This window comes from Xylocopa sonorina, chromosome 7 (assembly GCF_050948175.1).
Source record: "Xylocopa sonorina isolate GNS202 chromosome 7, iyXylSono1_principal, whole genome shotgun sequence".
Classification (NCBI taxonomy): domain Eukaryota; kingdom Metazoa; phylum Arthropoda; class Insecta; order Hymenoptera; family Apidae; genus Xylocopa; species Xylocopa sonorina.
In genome coordinates, this window is record NC_135199.1 from 8,049,291 (window position 1) to 8,071,329 (window position 22,039).

Sequence of the window (22,039 nt, forward strand, 5' to 3'; positions counted from 1 at the left end):
GACGGTATCAAACGACCGTGCGACTGGTTCTACCCGAGATTTCACGCTGGTTTCGGACAGGTAATGCCCCGGGGACGCGCGCGGGCACCAAACGGACCGGGTGGAAACTCGATGTATCGTCCCGGACGAGGCCGTCATTGAAACTGATCGCTCGACGCGGGAGGTTGAGGTCCTTGCGTCTTATTCATGAGCGACTACTTCTGCCCGATCATCCGGCATGCTGAATGGGCCACCTGCAGCTACGAACCGAACGCGGATGCGTGATAAATTCGAACGGGTTGTTACCTAATCCTTTTTACTCGTACCCTGCTCCTTTTTGTCGAGCCACGTCGACTTTGTACGCCGAGCCACTCGATCACCGATCGTTTCGTCGTTTTGTCGACGACGTGGAAATTACAATCTGCTTTCTAGCTACGAAAAGTAGAGGCACTGGACGTAACAGAGTCGAGGTTTCTAAGGCTGTTCGCGGTTCGATGAATAGATTGGCGAATCGATTATTATCGACGAATTTATGGAGCTAGAATTTCGTGATGCTAAGTAACTTTGGAGAAGACGTCTCTCCTCGACAGAGAGACATCGAGACGATTATTTCATCTACTCTAAGAAGAATACTCGTCGGACCAAATCTCTACTGCGGTACGTTTTATAAAAACTCGAATCTCAATGAAATATAATAAGAATATTATTTGGTGGTATGTTTCCTCTATATTACCAATACGACCGTATCAAAATTAATTACATACGTAACTGATCTTGTGAAACTAAATTCCACAATTAACTGGTTAAAGAGTTTTGTTCGACGAGACTTTTCGACGATGAAATCACCCGAATTATTTCAGGTACCAGTAAGAGTCGCTGTAAAATGTACACGCGACGAGGAGGATGCATTGGTGTCTATAGAGGGAAATTATCTCCATGGAACAGCGACCTCGTTCAGCTAGAACTTTTCAGAATTCTTTCTTCTTAGCAGCGCGGGAACAATGTGACGTTTCATCGAGCGGGGTTCTTCTCTGAAAAGAAGCGAAGCACGGAGGCAAAAGCACCTCGTGAATCGCGAGGTGCGCCTCGCGAAAAGATGGGATTGCTCAAGGTTACCAAGGCTTTGAAGGTGGCACAGAGTATTCTCGTGACACTCGACCTAATTTTCATCTTCGTCGCGTAATTAGTAAGCGAGTTGGCGCGCATTCGTTTCTTTCCAGAAGAAAACCGGCGAGGCTCGTTTTCCCGACGTATACCGTTTTCTTTCGAAACGGAAGAGTCTACTTGAAGTAATGAAAATAGACGAGAAGAAAGAGGATAGGCACTGTGAATTACTTCACCTCGCGAATGAGACTGCTGACAAATTATGTCAACGTCGACGCTTCGTCGAAATTCGAGAATCGTTGCTATAAAAAAGCGAATCAAGTCTCCATCGTTGCATCCGGTGCTCAAAATTAGAAGTTTGTTCAAACATCTTATCCACGATCCATCTTATCGTCGATCTTCGTGTATCTCGTTAAATCGCCCGATTGAATCGGCTCGACTGGGTTCGTCGGTCGAGAAAAAGCGAGACGAGAGCCAACGCACGAGGGAAAAATGGCGGTGGAAAGGAAAGGGGACGAAGGATCAAAGAGCCATCGATATTCCCTGTACCCTGCGTCTTGTCGTCGCGGTATAAAACACCGACTGAAAAAGGATCGTTGAATGGCCGATGTCCGACTAAAAAACCGGACTTGCTCTCGTTACGCGACGCCAAAGAAACGAAGCAGTTAGCCGCGGAGCGGTGCAGGTGGGTTACCAGATGGCCAGGATGGAAACAGTGAATGAAGAAACGAAAAGAAACGCGTTTCGAGCGCGTCGTGCGGGCGCAAACACGCGACAAGGCAAATACGAGCACGCGAACCGAATGACAATTTCGACTTCCGGTTTGATACGATTACGCTCGAGCCTTTTACGTTCCGTCCAGAGCATTGTCGAGTGCCAGGTGTAACGTTTGATTTATGAACGAAAATGATGATGTACGAAACGGAGCTTCGAAGCTTAAATTGTTCTGATATTAAAAAGATAAACAGCACGTTAATGGATTGGATGAAAGTATCTTAGAATTAAGATCAGTAGCGCGTTTAATACGGCCCTTATATTGTATTTCATTTTCTTATTCATTGTTTAATTTATATTCTTCGTTAGTTAACGTTAAATTGTTTAATTTATATCGTTCAAAATTGTAATTATTCTTTTGGCATAGTCTTATAATTTTGAAAGAAAACTGCAAAAAAAGTTTTATGTGGTTCCGACCGGGATCGAACCGGCGACCTTCTGCGTGTAAAGCAGACGTGATAACCGCTACACCACGGAACCCGATGTTGGTTTCGATTATAATTTAGAAATTGCGGTGCACTATTCTTTGCAAATATTTGTAGAATCTACTAAAGAATATTTTTATATATTTCGTAGAGTTGCAATAAAAATTAGCTTCGTATAACAAATAAAAAGTAATCTGTATCAAGCGAGTTCTTGCTCGTGTAGAAACTTAGAGATGCAGAGATTAAAATAAAGCAGAGATTAAGTGGATTTCCAACCATTCAAATTGGGCAAGTCAAGATAGAAGAGATTCAAGTTACACGGATACAAAATTATATTATGCGAATATATAAATGTATTCGTAAAAATTAACTCAAGAAATAGTTGAAAGTAAATCTATGAAATCGTTATACAGAAAAATTGATCTATCCGCATCAGAAATTATAAATCATAATTTTCATTCGACGCATTGGAAGTATATTACGATCGTTTGTCTTCTCTAGAATTTTCAATTTGCCACCAAAAGCAATCTTAATATATACATTGATTACACGTGGCGCCATCTCCGTAAAAAATGCTCAAACTGGTCGCACAGCTTTATCAATAGCGAAGTGAACTATTGAAGACTACTAGCGCCATCCCTTGGAGAAGCGCTGAAACCTGGTCGGTAATTAGTTTCAGCACTTTCCACAGAGATGGCGCTAGTAGTCTTAAGTAGTTTACTTCGCTGTCGATAACGCTGTGCGACCAGTTTGAGCACTTTTTACAGAGATGGCGCCAAGGGTTCCAAAGTAGAGCAGGTATCATCTGTCTCACTCTTTCCTATAGTTTTCTTATATATCTTTCTCTCTCTTACCTCTACCTAATAGTTCTTCTATCTATCGACGCAATTAAATAGTCTAAGGTATATTCACATAAAAGATATAATAATTGCCCTAAAAATGCTGATACTATTCGTTCGTAGCCTGTGTAAAGCTTCAGAGTCCTGCAAAGAGTTTAGAAAATATTAAGTGAGTCGCAAATAACTTAATTGTAATACGTAGTCCTTAGCATGATATCGTTTTCGAGAAACTAATGAATTTCTCAAAAACGTTACCAAGTACCCAGGTCCACCAACGAGGAGGTGACTACGCAAGGACCCAACCCTATGTCCCTAATCCCATCCACCCTCCATTACATTCAAGTGTTCTCGGTACAGAAGGTACCGAGGACTGACTCTACTTTAATAATTTAAACGTGGCATCCACAATACATTTTCTAAAATCTACAAATGATTTTCAGAAACTGCAGTATGGACTTTGGAGGAGGGATAACAAGAAATGCCATTATCTTACCAGAAGTGAAATTTTTAAAGTGACTCTACTAACACTTTAAACAAAATTAAAGTGCTCTACGGTACGATATTTAAGACGATTACACTTAGTAAAAATGGAAACAAAATTAAGTTAAGTTAAAGTTAAGAAAAGAAACTAATTTCAGCTAAGAATTGAGATAAAATTCGCGACGCGATCAACACGAACAAGTACCGATAAACCTGCGTTAGATTCTCGCGAGAGGATTCTAACCCGATGGTTCAATACTAGTCACTAGGTGAACCATACCCGACGCGAATCGCGAGCAAATTAAGTTTATGCCACGTCTTACAACGAAACAGCTGATACCACGCTCTCCCCAATGGTGAATGCGGCTACCATCAAGATCTCAGCGAGACTTAGCAGTAGGACGCATTGCCCAACGACAAGAACGAACTTCGTAGACCGCCCCAAGTCGTCTTACAGCAGGTCCGAAGACCCCAGCGACACGGGGTAGGAGCTACTCGGAACGAACCCGCGTGAGCGCGTCCAATGTACTAAGCCTATACCCAAGTCGAGTACCCAACGGGCGTACCAATCGACAAGGGCTGCGAAATCTCAATGGGCTCCGAAAACCACATCAGTTTGATTGAGTATCGACTATTTCGCTGCGTGGAAATGGAAGACTAAATCTCGAACGAATAGAAAAAGGAAAAGAAAAGAGAAATACGTGAAGCGATTTCACGTAACAGAAACTTAGAATACTCAAGGGAGAATGTAACGCATGTTTATCAGTACTGACTACACGCGATTGTAGAATGGCTGTTTCTTACTTCGGATAAGAAAATGGATTTCTTTACAATTTTGTTACAATTCACTTACAATTAAATTACTTAAATCTAAGTGCTTATAACTAAGGTCGCACGCATCCCACGGCGATCCAACGGTGACTCAACGGTGACCCAACGGTGACCCAACGGTGATCCAGCGTCGAACGTAGAAATTGAAATGAAAAAGGAACGAAATGGATTTCCAACCATCAAATAACGAGAAAAACATAATATTCACGTGAAACAGTTGGAAAGAATCTTGGAAAAGGTGAAACCCCAACGCCGTATTCATCAGAAATACTATTTCCTCGTTTCCAAATGAAAAGAGAATAATGACACTACTTTACAGAACAACCCTCCGTCGAAAACAAACACCACAGAGAGAAAAGTAATGAACATGATACCCAATGAACTGATTAACGACGACCATAATTATACTCGATTGAGATAAATTAGGAAAGACAGGATAGGAGGGATTCAGGTTACACAGTTATAAAATTATATTATGTGGATGTACAAATATGTTCGTTAAAATTAACTTATACTATTTGCAATCCAACTTAAAGTTTCAAAGTCCTGAAAAGGACTTGAAAGATTTAAATTGTATTGAAAAAGACTCGATACTAAAGGTACCAGTGATTGAATTATTCTAATCTACTACAAAGTTAATAAAATAATAGTTGGATAATGAAAAAAAATAAATGAAATAATGATAGTAAGTCTATGAAATCATTCTACAAGACAGAAACTGTAAATTGTAATCTTTTAACTGATTCTGATACTTTTAGTATCGAGTTTACAACTAAACTTATATCTACGTGCGTAGTCCTTAGCTTGATATCGTTTTGGAGAGCGCAATCTCTCAAAAACGTTACCAAGGGCCCAGGTCCACCACGTGGAGGTAACTACGCAGGGACCCAACAATCCATTTCTGAATAGTTAAATCTTTCATTCGTTCACTCACCAATCGTCAGTCAAAAGTCATTGTCATCATCGTCCACCATCGTCCACAATCGTCCACAGTCATCCACAAGCGTCCACAGTTATCCACAATCATCCACTAGTATTGACTCCATCACTGTCCACTAACGTCCACTAACGTCCACCATGGTCCACTATCGTCCACAATCATCCACAAGTGTCCACTACTCTTAGGTCCTCCACCACCATGCACCATCGTCCACAATCGTCCACAATCATCCACCAGTGTCCACCAGTGTCCACCAGTATCCACCAGTATCCACTACCCTTGGGTCCTCCACCACCATCCACCATCGTCCACAATCGTCCACAATCATCCACCAGTGTCCACCAGTGTCCACCAGTGTCCACCAGTGTCCACCAGTGTCCACTACCCTTGGGTCCTCCACCACCATCCACCATCGTCCACAATCGTCCACAATCATCCACCAGTGTCCACTACCCTTGGCTTGTCCACAGCTAGCCACTAGCAGCGACCATCCTCATCCTCACCCTGACCTTCTCGCCGCGGCGTCCAAACAGCCAAAAGGTCTGAACAGCCGCGCACTGCTTTTATATACCCGCCCCACTACCATCCCACTCTCCTGAAAGTCGGGAATTGCCAAAATCAACCTTAACATTATAACAACTCGTAATTTATTAATTTTCATATTTTTACTGTAAATTTATGCTCTTAATATATAATACATGTGATTATATCGTGGTATATAATATATGTACTTACGGTATGTAACATACGCGAAAGACGGGAACAGCAAAAATAAGAGAAACTTTATTTTTATTCTAAATAGATTTGTATTTTAATATATTCTAAATGAATTCGATCATACATAATTTGTATAATATTGTATATTGCGATGTACGATTTCATTTACTTGAGAATCTTAAAAATTAAACGATTCTGTTACAAACATAATGCTACAAAATACATTTTATAATTTTTTTTAACTACACTGGATGTAATCGGCGATCAACTTGAAATATGTACACCATAATCGAAATTTGAGCCAGAAAATGAACGAACTGCATAGAGAGTACAATAGATTTATAAATGAATAAACGATAAACCAATACATACATGAACAGGAATGCAATCAGTGTTTTAGGAACGCAATTTCCTACTTCGATATACGCAAGTAATTACAAATCCACAACCGCTGATAGCATGCCAACTACGGCTTAACTATAAAAAATGTAATCGCCACATATCCTGTTACCACTTTGTAAGAAGGCCAAAGAAAATATACCATTCATCTAAAAGAATATTTTCGTATAAAATTTTTCAATAAAACAAATTGTCTGAAAGATTGCACATATCTCAAAAAATTTTTAGGTGTAAACTTTGTAAATAAATAGATCGTAAGTATGATTAATTATAGATATTTTTTATTGGTATAAATGGTATAAAGTTGAATACAATTAACAAAATGATGTTCCGGATGTTGGAGCAACTACATTTTGCGTTAAACATAGCTTTTCATCTGTTCCTCTTCCATATTAACCAGAATATAGAACTGAAATGTATCAGTGTAGAGATCAAGAAAAATCTCCCTGACAAATAAATGAATCTGAACATTACGTACGGCGGGCACCACGCTCCTGTTGCATCCGAGTTTGTACTTAAAAATAAATACTATTATCTACTAAGAACAAAGATCTCTTTTTTTACATTTAAAAAGGCACGATAACGACTAGGTAGAAACAAATGGTACGCCAAAAATAGTTCGCTTCGGTGAAAAGATTATTCGTGCTCCTTATCCCATAAAGTAGTAACTCTGATATAACGGACAAATAAGTTTTGTACGAAGTGCAAGTATATAAATGCAGTAACCGTCTCGATCGTCATGAAACTCTTAGTTAAGTTTGATTTAAACATTATGTTACATATAATATTTTCTCGATACGTTGTACATATCTCTGTAAGTATAAAGTACTAACATAGTGTCGTGAATTCTGTTTTTTATATCTCTTCTTTATTGTTTTCTTAAAAGCAAAATATATCATTAGAAACATTATACGAATCCTTTGTATCAATGAAACTCTGAAGACTCGATTCTTAAACGAGGCTCTCTCAAGTGCTTTCTGTACTTTGTTTTCAAGTATTTTGTAAACGTGCTGTTAGAATTCTTAAAATTACTCTTTGTGGACTTATTTTCACATAAGGCGACAGAATTCCTCTCCTTGTTGCTCGCCCTGAAACAAAGGAAAGAATCATACTTTTATACGAAAAGAATACAGAAGTATTATTCAATTAATCGAATTAGCATATGGAGCGATTATATTGCGCTCTTATATACATTATTCGACAATTATTAGTTACAGAATCTTAAGTTAATATTAATGAATGTTAATGTCTTATTAAGAAATTTATGAAGAGACGAGATTGTGTGCGCTCATTTCACAATATACGCGTAAAATGTACATAATTATACAGATATAAGGTATGAAAATTTTATGTGCGATATAACGACATAATGTTATCGGCACATTTATTCTGGGATTTAAATTATCGCACCTCGTATGCACGTGCGTACGTGATAATGATCGTCCTTAATAAAAATATTAATTTATTATTAACATTCGAAATGTTTTACTTGCATTTAATTTTCAGTTTTATAAATACAATTAAATGAATAATGCATAATTAACAGTCAGAATCAATGAAAGAGAATGAAAATACATTACCGTACGAAAGAAATGTTAATCCTAATAAAATTGATTAAAAATATTTTCATCGTGTAATTGATACAATTAATTATATTAAAATAAAAACAATTTTTATGCATGCAACAGAGCAACAAATTTTTTACTAAGCCCCGTATAAACAAAAATGAAAAATAATTATTTTCTTTTTTGTCTTACTGCATAAAGAAAATATCAACACCTGTCAAATCCAACCAGTTTGCTGAATTAATGCAATGGTAACAAATAAGAACTATTTGTTAATAAGTTTTAGTATTAAAACTTTTTTCTTGATATAAGTAAAAAGAAATCATAATATACCAGTAGTATTGTGTTAGCAACAATACCAATGGTAACAAAATATGTTGAACATTAACTACACGTTTCTATGTACAATGAGAAAATTTATTATTTAAACATGTATCCTAAAGACAATGTGGTTAACTAATGAGATGTTTCTATTTTAACAAGAGATTACACTTATTTTTAACACTCATGAAGTTTTAGTTAAGCGTGAGCATGAAAATAAGATGCTGTGAAGAAGAAAATACAAAGCCAAATAATTCCTTTTACTTGAAGCGCGAATGACAACCATCGGCGACTATTTTAACGTTCGATAAGTTGAAAACAACTTACATAAATTGACCCATCAGAACCGTTCGCTCGCCCACTTAATATGGGTAGAGATATCTTCTCTATGGAATAAGAAGATAAGTGTTGATCATACACACCCCGATTTTATTTATTTTATATTTATGATAATATATCTAACAATAAAATTAAGAGAAAAATACGGGCAGTTTAAATAAAATTTATATTAGAATTTATTATAAACAAAACAGAAGTTGAAATGTTTTATAGCCACATTGTCTTCGATAATCAAATACAATTATTGGAAAGAAAGGAATAATTTATGGAAATAATAATATAATTAATCTTTCTGTAACTAGCTTCTAAGCTTTCATTTCAACTATAAATATACAGTAACAATTAATAAGTATTTTTCAAAGATCATTTTTATGATATTTTCTACTTGAATTTTCAATGTCCTTATTAAAATTGTTACTTACAAAGAAAATGTTTGAATATTGGAAAAAAGGAATACCAAAAAGAATACTTATACCCAAAAACAAAAATAAATTAATTATCATATGTTTCAGCTGTGAATAAGAAAAAATAAGCCTAATTAAAACCAATCAACGTAACATTTAAAAGTATAACACTAATTGTTAATCTTCACTTTTGTTTTTGCGTTATAGCTAAATTATTGGAACATACCTGTTGATAATGAAGTTCTTCAGAAGGCCGAAAACCTAAGTTTTCCCTATGTCGAGACACAGATGTAGACAATTGTTGTCTTTTACATTCTGAAGTAGCCATTTCCTAATTAAACATTAAATAAATCAAAATGACTGTTTAAACTCTTCAAATAATATGCGATGAACAAAATCATTAAAAAAAAAAGACTCACTTCGCCTTCGTTATTTAAAAGTGTAGTTGTCATAACGTCTGCTGTAAACCATTTCTGTCCTTTCATAACAATATTTGATGGTGGCTCGTGTGTGGCACCAATATCCGCCGACCATACCGTTACAGTACCGCCTGCTTCTAATTTCGCAGTACGATGAAATTTAAATACTGTTTCTAAAGAACCAGCTTTACGAATAATTTGCCATCCACTAAGTCCTATTTCCTATAAAAAAATGCAAATAATATACAAACATGATTAAACCAAAGCGATATGAATATATTTAACTCTCCGCTCCCTCCGGTATCACCTAACTTCAACTACAAACACGGATGTAGAGTATATATACAGTGGAATCTCATGCAGCTTATTGGTTATCTCATTCATTGTATGCATCTCTCGACCATTTACATATATTTCCAGCCCCACTTTTTCGACCAGCTACCGAGATTCTACTGTATCTGTAGGTCAGCATCCAGTCACCAGTATCTCGTCCCGTCCATAGCAAGTGCATTTTTACTCGCTATAACGCAGCAGAGCGAAAGAGTTAAGTATCCCATTCAGTAATGAGTATCTTACTTTGCTTCCTTTATTGGTGAGTTTCACAAATCGTCCTTGAGGTTCAGCTTCTGCAATTTCTACATCCCCTCTAGATGTCCCACATACACTAAAGTCAGTACTGCTACGTTCCTCGCTTTCCTCTAGTAAAGTACGTTTTCTTTTTCCACCTCTCATTGGAGTGTGTCTTGAAGGAGTACTTCTACCACTAGATAACGTTGAAGTGGATTGCGTAGGCATGATATTTAATCTGTAAACAAATAAATTTTATATATAATATAAGATAGTAGCTAATTTAAGCATCAACAAGTCTCTTTCAATTATCATTGCTATGATAGCATAGGAGTCCTAGTTTATTATTACCTGGCTTCTTCTGATTCCAAAAGTTTTCGATATGCGGCAATTTCCAAATCAAGTGCAACTTTGATATCCATAAGATCCTGATATTCTTGTATTTGCTGAGCCATTTCGTCGCGTATACGCGCCAATTCTGCTTCCAAGGATGCTAAACTTTCCGCGTGACGAGCTTTCTCATTCTCACGTAAGTTTTCTAAATCCCTATATTAAAATTAACAAACATATACGCTGGTTAAAAATATCGAACATTAATATAAAAAATATATCAATTATTGTTTCAACGCACCTTATTCGTGCATTGAGTGCATTATTTGACGCTTCTAGTTCGTTAATCTTTTGATTGAGTGAATCAATTCTTGTTCTTGTTTGTCTTAACTCTTCAACAGCTAAACTAGCTGCTCCGCTGTTACGCTGAGCATGAGCTGTTAAATTCTTGATCTTATTTTCATATAACAGTTCAATTTCTTCTCTATTAGCTCGCATTTGTGCCTCATATTGATCTCGTAATTCTTGCAAGGATTGTTGTAACTTAGCTTCGTACTGTTCAGCGAGACGACCATCTATCTCCGATATCTCTACCTAAAAAAATGAATAAATAGATTATTAACAAACACCTAAATATAAAAAATTTTTTTTTCATTTCCACATCTAAATATCACTTAATACAAACCTGCCGCTTTGATCGCGTTTCTGTTAGTTCTTGTTGGAATAGCTGATTTTGGAAACTGGCTTCTTCCTTCAAACTTTGAATATTGTTTTCGAGAACGATACGATTCAAAGTTTCTTCCCCTAGATGTTTACGGGCATCTTCTAACGACGCTTTTAATTTTTCTACCTCTTGTTCCAACTCTCTTTCTCTTTCGGCCAACTTCTTACGCTCTGCCTGGGACTGATTGAACTGTGATTGCAAATCATTGCAGCGTGTTTCGTATACCAACAAATTTCTTTCCGCAACTTGCAAGTCCACCAATTTCTTATCAAGTCTACAAAAAAATTATGCGAATCTTTAGAAAATTGATTACTTAAAAAAGATATAAATATTGCATATCTCCTATTTTATAATGTTTTAACGTTAAAGTGTTAAAAACTTCGAGGTCGAAATCTTTTTAAAATTAATATTACAATTGTGCATATATTAATTTTCATTTTTGTATTGTAAGGATCGAATTTGATATTTTATATTGTAAAAAAAATTATTTACTTGCTTATAAACTATGTGCAGAATGAATTCAGTGACAAAATCTCAATCGTTTACAACATTCCGGCAGTCGGGAAGAAGAGGTGAGCTTTCGCGTTTCTATTTTAATCAACGACCCACATTGAGAATTTTATTTCCTACTACGATGTCTCGAAGGGATTTAATATTTCGTTATCTTCAAATTTGACCTATTACTATTATAAAACACACGATATAAAAAAAGTAACAAACAGAGTGTATAAAATTAAAAATCATTGAGTGGAAAAATACAAAATTTACAAATTGCACGTAACTTTTACGTGCAATTGATAATACTTGATTTAAAGTGCAATTTTATTTTCATTGTTTCAATATTTAATTTACAATATCAGAATAAGAAAACACGTTCTCGTTGAATGTTATTTTCTTTATAAAAAACATCCTTTTTCATAACTCTACGTAAAAGATTTGGAATGTTTATATATTCGATACATACAGTCTTATCATGCTGATAACTGTGGTAGACTTTACAAAATTATTCTGAATTATCGTGAGAAATGTTCAGCAGAGTATTGTAGCAACAATAAAAATTCGGATAAAAATAAGGATCGAAAGTATTGCTTGGAATGTTTCAACAGAACATCTACATAGTATTATCAAGGAACAAAAAATTGTACGAGAGCTTAGGGGGAGAGAATTACAACGGTACACCTCCAGCGGCGTCCACAAACATAACACGGGCATACCCTCTAAACAAAACACGATCGTGAAAATATCCCATCTCGTTCGAAATATCAAATCCAGTCAAAAAGGTAAAACATTCGATCTAACTGAAATGTCAATTTTTAATTAACTGAATGAATAATATTTTTTAGGAAATACGTTTTAAAAAATATTTTGTAAAATGTAACTGAATACAATTGGGAAACATTGAACATACGCAATAATTTCAAATGAATAAATAAAAAAGTCAGTTTCCTTCTTTTTTTTTTAACCTGACAATTGAACGGAATAATATTTCCCGCTTGTTTCTCGTTTTGCTTGTAATTTTATCGATTGCTCAACACTTGCTCGAAAGGAGGTCAATGTTTTCAGTCGAGGTTATACAAGCTGTTGAAGATGACATCACCGCCGCATAGTAAGCGTGACGCAATCGTTCGTAGTAACGTCACGTTTTAAGTTAGGCACACCCAAGTATGCAAAAATTGTATGGTTAATTCCATCAATGAAATTTAATACTTTGTAAGTTCTACTAAATTGTATACCGCTTATATATTTCTAAGAAAAAGGTACAATCTATATTGTTTTTACTGTTACTGTTCCTACAAAGAACACAAAAACAAATGTTGAATTATTCATACAAGTGTACAATATCAGTACTCATATCTTGATTAAACATTCGTGAATTTTATGAATGAATCACCGTCACAGCAGTATACTAATGTAAATATCTTTCCACATTTGACATTTCAGATATTTAGTCACTCATAGGAAACATAATATTCATATTTATTTTTAAAGAAACTTATTTATTACTACCAACAAATGAATAACAAATAAAGAGAGAGACAAAATGTCATTTTACATTAAAAATAATTAAATTAATATGAAACATTATACTAGCATTTAATTAAATATGTATACAACCTAGTATTCACACATAGATATATATAATTACCTGTTACACACATAACCTTATCAACAGTTCTAACATAGGAATGCAATGAATCATAACTAAATAAAGATATTTATTATTTTCTTAATTAGATAGATATTATTTTCTTAATTTCCTATTAACTTTCTATTCTGTTACATTTTCTTATTTAATTTCATGCATTGTATTTATAAACTTTAATTATATGATACAATCAAATCATAACAGAAACACTTTCAAATTGCATCCAAAAGAGTATATGACAAATCGTATGTAAACAAGTCTGACAGGATCAGATATCTATTTGTAGGAATGTTGAAATGATTGATTGTGAAAAGAGTAACAAAAATTGTAAGTACATTATTAATATTAAACCCAAAACTAACTTGTTTATAATGTACAACTGTACGTTCGCAGTATCTATCGGGTGAATAAAGTTCGCATGCAAAATTTACAAATATCTTTTTTAAATCACCCATAAAAAATAGGAGTTGTACGGAACACAAGAAAAATATACAACCAATTAAGTCCATCAGATGTTAAGTTCATAACACATGCATCAAGTATCAGCGTTAAAACGTATTAAGCACAGTGATTACGAGAAACGGTAAAATTTCGTGATAATCTCGGCCTCTTCCTTTCGATATCACATCGGTTCACATATCCGAGACACACTGTTATTTCACCGAAATCAAATTGAACTGAAACAGAGACTTACTTGGACTTAAGTTCTTCGTTGTTGTCCCACAATCGTTTGGTATCAATCTCGAGTTTCGCTCGTTCCTTAGCAGTTTCATCCAGTAATTTTCTTGCATCAGACAATTCATGTTCGTACATAGACTTTATGTTGGATACTTCGCGGGTGATAGTCTCCTGGGTCGTCTGTACCTCCCGCGTAAGTCTGGAATTTTCGGTTTCCAGGTGCCGTACTTTGTCAATATAACAAGCCAATCGGTCATTTAGGTTTTGTAGATCTTGCTTTTCTTGAAGACGAGAATAACGGGTAGGACTGAGAGGACTTCCTGGTCTCTGCCCGATCGGCGTTGATGTGAACTGTGGCGATTGCCCGCTGCTACTCGCGCTACTCGCCGCTGTGGTCTTCTTAGTCGTTTTCGTTGACATCTTTTCACAATAATCGATTCCTTTATAGCACTATCACTTCCCCTCGCACTATCGAATCATCAACTTGGTGCACAGTAACACCGTGTCCGTAAACGACGCTTTTAGCGGTTAAAAAAGTATCGAAGCCCAAATCCTACTGCCTCAGTCAACGGAAGAACAGTTTTATGGTGACGCCAACGTTAACGAAACAATCTCCGTATGTGCATCTTTATATTGCGTTAGTAAACGAAATCGACTGACGCGATAGGTTACGTCCGAGTATATACAAACTCGAGGACCAATCGTATGCGGTTTCCGTTCAACCGCGCCCCAATAGGAACAGGTTTACCCACTAGATAAGCGCGTCAATCTTAAAGACGACATTCACTAAAAACCCTGTACACGAGAAGGTATAAAATAAAGATCTCAATTTTCATCGAAATTATTCAACTTTCAGCGAATTCATGCGTGAATTGTGAATGTTCAATAATACAATTTATTTTAGGTTATAGTATATATTTAGAGTTGCTGGTACAAGGATGGAAACCTATTACACTACAATTTTGAAAACGCAAATGTTATTAATAGATCAATAATAAATTATGTTCGTGCTTTACAAGGATTTTCTGATATTTAATTAAATGCTTCAGAAAAATCATAACGGATTACCTTGCTACCTTTGTATGTGCACGTATAAAAGTGGTACGACGAATTTCTTCGAATTAACGTGTAATTTAAAAATAATCGGGCAACAAAAGTTAAATTATTTTCTGTATAAGCAATTCACATGATTAAACTATGGATTTCAAGGAGAAGTAATTATTTGCATGACCCATATTTGAGCATTTCTTGATGTAATGACAATGATCTACTTTATTCATGCGATATGCATCAATGTACTTGATCAATAACGCTAATGATTAAGGTATATATGTTTCAATTTGTAATAGCATATATCTCTGACGTACATGGAAAACTATGTAGAATGTGAATATTTGTAGCAACATGTAGGGAATGTACCTACATAGGTATACCTATACCAATAAAATGTATCGATATAATTTTTAAGCATTCACTTCTTCTACCTATTATACGAAACTAAATAGCTATTGAAATATTAAGATTTTTAGTTGGCAAACTTACTTATACATTTATTCGTCTTCTCTATTTAAAATCATTTTAAAATACGCCGTAAATAAAATTCCGTTTAATATTTGGTTTTCGAACATCCGCCAGAGGGCGGTGAAGCACAGATTTTTAAAATGTTTGTAGTAACTGTAGGTGGACGTTAATATCTGTGAGGACGTGAACATTATAAATAACTAATAATTTATATTTAAAGTAACGTTTATATAAGATAAATGGTGTTTTTTAAATACTGACGATTAAAATAAAATTGAATAAGTATCAGAAGATTATGCATTCATTGAAAAGCAGCTTGTATATTCACAAATAATAATACAAGCTGATATCATGAAATCTCGTTACATTTTTACGAAGTAATATATTATAATTAATGTGAGAAAATAATAATATCGTTGCTGAAAGAGAAGACCACACTCGGTAAAACAAACAACTTGAAGATGTGCGATCTTATAGATTTGAACAGCTCTGATACAAAAAATTTGTTAAGTTCTAAACTTGCATCACCTTTAATACCAGTTCCTAAAGATACTCTATATAATAATTACAATGTTAGATCGAACGAGCCAAGCTCTCTAGCGACAGGAAAACGTGATAGTTTGGAGAATAATCCTTTCGATATGGTGCTACATAAAACTACAGAATACATACAGAAACAGGAGGATCCCTTCGAAGTGATTTTAGAAAAAGCACTAGAAGTGAATTGTGAAAAAAACACTCCACAAAGAAAGGGTTCCCTCGATTTAACAGATAACTATAGTCCTAAGCGAAAGATGCATAGGCAAAAGTTAAGATTAAACAAAACATTAAGCGAACTCATAACTAATGATAAATTAAATCAAAACAATGCAGCTAATAAAATTTCTAATGAAAGCATAACAGATGATTTAAATGATGCTAATATATTAAACACCGATATCAAATCTCATATTGTTGTACCTACTATTGAAATAGAGGATGCTAATTTATCTATTTTGAATCAGTCTGTGATGAATGATACACTATTAGAGGCAGGTAAAGAATCAAGCCAGAATCAGATAAAATCAACTTCGCAAAGCACAATGTTAATAGATACCCATAAAGATACTAAAGATATTTCACTTTCTACCTTTAATGTTCAAAAAGTCAGGCGTTCTCTTTCACAAGGAGAAGTAATATTACCAAGAAAGTCACAGTACTTAAATCAAATGTCGTTAGTTGAACCTCTACGAATTGGTTCTGATAGTGGAAGTAATATATCTACTTCAAATTCACTCAAGGTACTAAATGAAGGATTTTTAAAAACCTACTCTAGTGAAAGTTCTGTGTTTTCAAATTTATCAAATATTTCTTCTATACCCAAGTTAAATTCTGTTTCTTCTACAATCAATTCCTCAATGACAACAAACGGTACTATGAATCGAACATTTTTGGACAGCTGTTCGTTAGAGAAAGCGGAAACTACAAAATTAAGTGAGAATGTGGATTTTAATAACGAAATGAAATCAGTATTACCAACAACAAAAACCTCTGTGTCATTGGTAGGAAATACATCGATCAAAAGTTCAATATCGGATTTAACAGAAAGATTGAACAAACTCAAAATGAAAGTATTGGAGATTCACATTCCAGAAAATTCTGATGTGGGTAACAAAGATGAACATAAATGTAATGTTTTGAATAACGTAAAAGAATGTGAAACTATCATAGAAAAAATTGATGAATGTGATGTAAATGATAAATTAATTGATGTTGATGTATTTACACCAGATGCTAATTGTAGTAAAGAAAATTGTACGAATTCTACTTCAGATACATCATCAGATTCTGTATTTGTTGTAAGTTTTTCATTATACATGTAAACAATTTTTTTTTTTTTAACAAACATTTATTTTCTAGGAGGGAAACAAAATCAATAAATCAATATTTCAGGAAGCTAAACTTCTTGCAAGAACTTTTGAAGAATTAGCTATGAAAACCAGTTCAGGGTGTAAGTATACTCTACATTCAATTTTCCACATATATTATGAAATATCAATATTGCTTGTATCGAATAAGAAAGTACAAAATAAAATAATTAAATCATATTAGAATGTTGTTTTCAGATAAGCAATGTTGATATTTAAATTTGTAAATAGTTCAAATAGCTTCCACTTACAGTTTGCATTATATTATCTAGCAAGCATTGATGATCTTATTACAAACAATTCTTCATGGACATTAGAATTATTACCAGCATTTGATGATGAGGCTTCAGTTGAAAATTTAATCGAATTACCGACATCTCCTTATGGAAATGATACGAAATCAAAATCTGAGAAAACTACAGAACAGAAAGATAATGAATCACATACAAATAAAAGAGAAATTAGTAATAGAGTAGAAGAAAAAATAAAGGATTTAGAAATGGAATTTGTTCATCCTGTATCTGCAGAAAAACGTCTTACAGCAGCAACACTGTTATTAGATCTGAAGCAATTGATCAAAACAGAAAAAAACATAGAAGCTGATAAATTAGTAGAAAATTTAGAAAAAGCTTTAGGCGTTAATTGTGATAATAATACTGAACTATTAACTGCTTGTCTTAATGCAACTAATAATTTAGCAAAAAGTCCACAAAAATCAAGTAGCGGCTTAGAAATAATAAAAAATGTTGCAGAAAGTAACATGGAACACAGTCAAGAAGACAATTTAGATGGGGATTCAACAGAAAGTATTAAAGAATCAGTATTCTTCGAAAGTATAAACTTTAATGATGTAAATACAAATAAATGCACTAATAATCAAAAGTACTTAAATAGTGTAAGTGAAATCAATGTTGAGAAAATTGAGAGAAAAAGAGATGAAAATAAATTTAATGGTGAAAAAATATCTAAAGAAAATTCTGTTAGCAAAAGCGAAAATAATACTTTATTAAACGAAAGAATGATCATAGAACTTCTTACAAACATAGGAAAATTATTGAGTGAACAGACTGAAGAGCATTCATCTCGGAATATTCTTAACAATTTAGGAAAAGCATTAAATTCTGCTTCTAACAATTATGATATTGATAAAGATGTGGCAAGTAACAATGCTTTTATAGAAATTGAAAAAACTCCCAAAAAATCAAAATTAAAATTTGAAAATAAGATACGCTCATTGACTCAATTAAAATCGGATAGTAGATTAAGTTTAGAATTAAAATCAAAGGTAAGTATAATAGTACAAAAAATTTTCAAAATTTTAAATAATTTTTTTGTAACATAGCTAATATGTATAATGTATATTGTAGAAGCAACCAGCTAGTAAAAATTTTATTAGAAGAAGTGTCTCTGTATCTCAAACCCCACCCATTAAACACGAACCACGTTCATCAATATCTACCAGCAAAAATGCATCTCAGCTGAAAGAAGCAACGAAACGTTTCCCTAGTGATCCTGGTTTAACTAGTTCAACATTAAACAAACAAGTTATTATAAAAAATAATAAAAATGAATTACAAAAAGGTAACTTCTTGCTTCTCTGGTATCAGTCACTAACAATTACAGCAATTGATTTATAACCATTTTTAGGTGCACAAACCAAAACGATTACAACATTAGATCTGCAAAAAGAAAAAACTTCAACGATAAATACAGTTAAAAACAAATTGAAGGCAAAAATTGGCTCTGATGTCATAAATAAGAAGGGCCCATTGAAAGCGATTCTTCCCATAGGAAATATGCAAAAAAGAGGTATAGATGAATGAAAAAAAATACAGATGTTTTAATATTTATAGTTTACTTTTGCAATTTTTAGAAACTAGTAGCAACAAAGCAACTTTACCTGTTGGAACAATAACACCACCTCATACTCATAAAATAATTAGTAGTACACCTAATACCGCAAACGAACTAGCAAAAAAATCACGATCTTCAAAACCAGTTGCTTCATCGACTCCAGATGCTCAAAGTTGTAAGACACGACCAGTGCAGTCGCAGGTAGCTAATAGCCCGAAGAAACGTAACTTTTCTTGTGACATTTCACCGGTAACTACACGCGTAAATATTAGTAATAATAATGGAACAAGCAATAGCCCGCGAAGGTAAGGTTCGGTTTCACTGTATAATATTGAAATAAACTAGTTCTTGCAGTAATGAAAATTAATTTTCTTAGGCACAGTAAACTACCATCTCCAAAGAGAACAACACCTAAACGTCGACCAACAACGGAGTCTGGTATTCCGAAATCACAGACACCTCCCATAAACAAACGGATGCATTCTTCATTTGAAGTTAACAATCAGTACGAACGAGCATACGTATCTCCGCAACGTTCAATCTACAAAACACCAAATTCACAAAAAAATTCACCGATCTCATTAAAGACAAGTGGGAATAATACGCAACAAAGTCCTTTAAGGGACAGTAACAAAATTATTCCTAAAGTGAAACCGATTAATTTGGTACGTATAAAGATACGTTACTCGATAATAAACTATTCGTGCTTGCATATTCTTTAAATAAATGTATTTTCTGACAGATCTCAAAACTTCGACGACACAGTATTGGTACCAATGTGATGGAGAAAGAAAATAATTACGTTTAATTTATAAAAGGTAGTTATTTTATAATTAATAAAATAATTGTGTTAATTAAACATAAATGTAAGATTTCTTATAAAACGTGTGTATCTTTTTACAACTACATTTTTTATACTTATGTGTTTTGCAATAAAATGTTTCGAAAAATGAAACAGTAACTTTTACTCTCTTCTTTTAGAACTACGTTACAAAACATTTATCACCTGAATATGATAGATCACATTTTCTGTTGTATATAGAAATATTAAAAGAAAAAATCTAATACTGTATTATACTTTTTTACTCGTTGCGTATTAAATATTGGTATCTCTGTAATGAAAGATTTATAAATAATCTTTTGGTAAGTGTAACATTATTTACAAGGCTGATTGTACGCATTTTAAATATGTTACTAGTACAATAATTTGTTCTTAAACAATTGTTACAAAGATGATAGTATTTAAATGCGCTCCGTGCAGTGTATATTAAGATTTGCTTACGATCTGTTTGCGTCAGATCCGTCGATCTGAAAACAGGCTCAAAAGGGAGCTACTCGGCCGGGAACGAGGATAACAGCGCTCGGGAATGGCCGATACGTCACGGTCGTTTCTAAAATCACAGATACAGTATCGTATCATACATGAATCGTAGGAAAAAATTCATCAGTAAACGTATCTTTATTTCAATTTAAATGTTTAGTATATATCTTATCTCAGACGCATACAAACAAACCTACCGTTACTCGCTGGAAATCGTTCCACAGAACGTACACGTTAACGGAACGTATAAAAAGAATCAACCATACAAATAAAATCTCCAAGTAATTCGGGTAAAAGTGAGTGAATAATTTTTGAAAAAAAATCTTATCTTTCCTCCGTGAATTGATTTTTAGTTGATGCAAGAGGTTAACCGGACTGTAGAATCGAACGACGATGATTAATTAGGAGGAAAGAAAACTAGTAGTAAGAATAAACGATAAGTGGATGAAAGCGATGCGCAGAAGCCGGTTCCTTGTAGGGTGCTGAGAAAGGTATCGCCGCACCTGCACGGACCCGTCCCCGCAAAAAGTGCGCTCCGCGTGTTCCGTACTCCAGCGGCGGTCCGTCCATACTCGCGTGTAGCCGCACCCGGCTTGGCGCTCCACGATTTCGCCGAAATAACTGGTGGATGTAGCTGCGGAAATAGTTAGCCGTTGGTGCAAACGATTTTTTGAGTATTATCGGAAGTGACAATAGTAACGAGGTGAAGTGCGTCACAGTTTCACGGAGTTCGATCTTTTTGGGCGTTCTGTAGAAGGAGAGCTAGCGCGGCGCGCACAAGAGGCCGCCTCTAGAAAAAGAGCGCGTCTCGCGCGTTGCGCTACATTGGAGTGCGCGAAGCTCGCGAAAGTGTCGGAGGAACGTTGGAAATGATAAAAGGTGTACGCGTCGGGCGCGTGGAAGCGGTTTGTAAGCGTGCGTTCGCGTTTTTTTAAGGTGCGGGCTTGTGAGAATTTTTGGCCGGTCGAACCGGGAGTGAGAGAAGAGGCTGGCGCGCGCCGAGGCTACGTCGGAAAAAGACCGCGTCTCGCAGGTCCGCGGTGTGCTGCGGTGGTTATTGTGCGATAGGACTGTCGAAGCTTATCGACATTCTTGGAATTGCCACATGTGTCATCGCGTACGATACAGAGGATAGATCGGCGAAAGATTTAACGAGCAGCTCCCGTGCACAGTGTCAACGCGTACGCGGAGGTATACGAGAAACGCAACGCAACCGGCGGCGATATATCCCGCGTGGTACGTATACGCGCGTATACATGTGTACCAGCTAAGTACGATACGTATGTGTGACATGCACATTCGCAAGGACTGTGGACTCGTGGAATCGTCGCCGTTTGGTCGCGTGTATCGAAGTGGCCTGTCGCGAAGCGCGCTTAACAGAGAGATCCAACACTGTGGAAAACTTGTCGGACGGTGAGAGAGATAGAGAGAGAGAGAGAGAGAGAGAGAGATAGA

General features: G+C 35.1%; 2 protein-coding genes and 1 non-coding gene across 4 annotated transcripts; 1 reads left to right on the plus strand and 2 right to left on the minus strand.

Annotated features, from left to right (window-relative positions):
- Positions 1-2,264: 2,264 nt before the first annotated feature.
- Trnav-uac (transfer RNA valine (anticodon UAC)) lies at positions 2,265-2,337 on the minus strand. Its single transcript has one exon. It is a non-coding gene; the product is annotated as a tRNA-Val (tRNA).
- Positions 2,338-6,747: 4,410 nt separating this feature from the next.
- On the minus strand, positions 6,748-14,636 carry LOC143425004 (lamin Dm0). Of its 2 annotated transcripts, XM_076897430.1 has the most exons (9): positions 13,998-14,635; positions 11,119-11,431; positions 10,735-11,027; positions 10,455-10,649; positions 10,113-10,341; positions 9,537-9,758; positions 9,344-9,448; positions 8,702-8,760; positions 6,748-7,576 (listed from the first exon to the last, which is right to left on the minus strand). In XM_076897430.1, exons 1-8 carry the CDS (start codon positions 14,399-14,401, stop codon positions 8,737-8,739), a joined length of 1,785 nt encoding a protein of 594 aa, XP_076753545.1. In that variant the 5' UTR covers positions 14,402-14,635; the 3' UTR covers positions 6,748-7,576; positions 8,702-8,736. The 2 variants fall into 2 exon arrangements, with proteins under 2 accessions (XP_076753545.1, XP_076753544.1); XM_076897429.1 differs by lacking the exon at positions 8,702-8,760 and having other exon boundaries at positions 13,998-14,636.
- Positions 14,637-15,547: 911 nt separating this feature from the next.
- Positions 15,548-20,218, plus strand: LOC143425209 (uncharacterized). The gene is made up of 8 exons (XM_076897836.1): positions 15,548-17,340; positions 17,402-17,492; positions 17,682-18,694; positions 18,777-18,990; positions 19,057-19,218; positions 19,283-19,568; positions 19,640-19,928; positions 20,006-20,218. The coding sequence occupies exons 1-8, from the start codon at positions 15,964-15,966 to the stop codon at positions 20,069-20,071; spliced, it is 3,498 nt and encodes a 1,165-aa protein (XP_076753951.1). The 5' UTR covers positions 15,548-15,963; the 3' UTR covers positions 20,072-20,218.
- Positions 20,219-22,039: the final 1,821 nt, after the last annotated feature.

Coding starts and splice junctions, on each gene's coding strand:
- LOC143425209 (XM_076897836.1), top strand. CDS start 15,964: ATGTGCGATCTTATAGATTTGAACAGCTCTGATACAAAAAATTTGTTA. Junction 17,341..17,401: donor CATCAGATTCTGTATTTGTT/GTAAGTTTTTCA, acceptor TTTATTTTCTAG/GAGGGAAACAAAATCAATAA. Junction 18,695..18,776: donor GTTTAGAATTAAAATCAAAG/GTAAGTATAATA, acceptor TGTATATTGTAG/AAGCAACCAGCTAGTAAAAA.
- LOC143425004 (XM_076897429.1), bottom strand. CDS start 14,401: ATGTCAACGAAAACGACTAAGAAGACCACAGCGGCGAGTAGCGCGAGT. Junction 11,432..13,997: donor AACGAAGAACTTAAGTCCAA/GTAAGTCTCTGT, acceptor ATTTTTTTGTAG/ACTTGATAAGAAATTGGTGG. Junction 10,650..10,734: donor GCACTCAATGCACGAATAAG/GTGCGTTGAAAC, acceptor ATTTTAATATAG/GGATTTAGAAAACTTACGTG.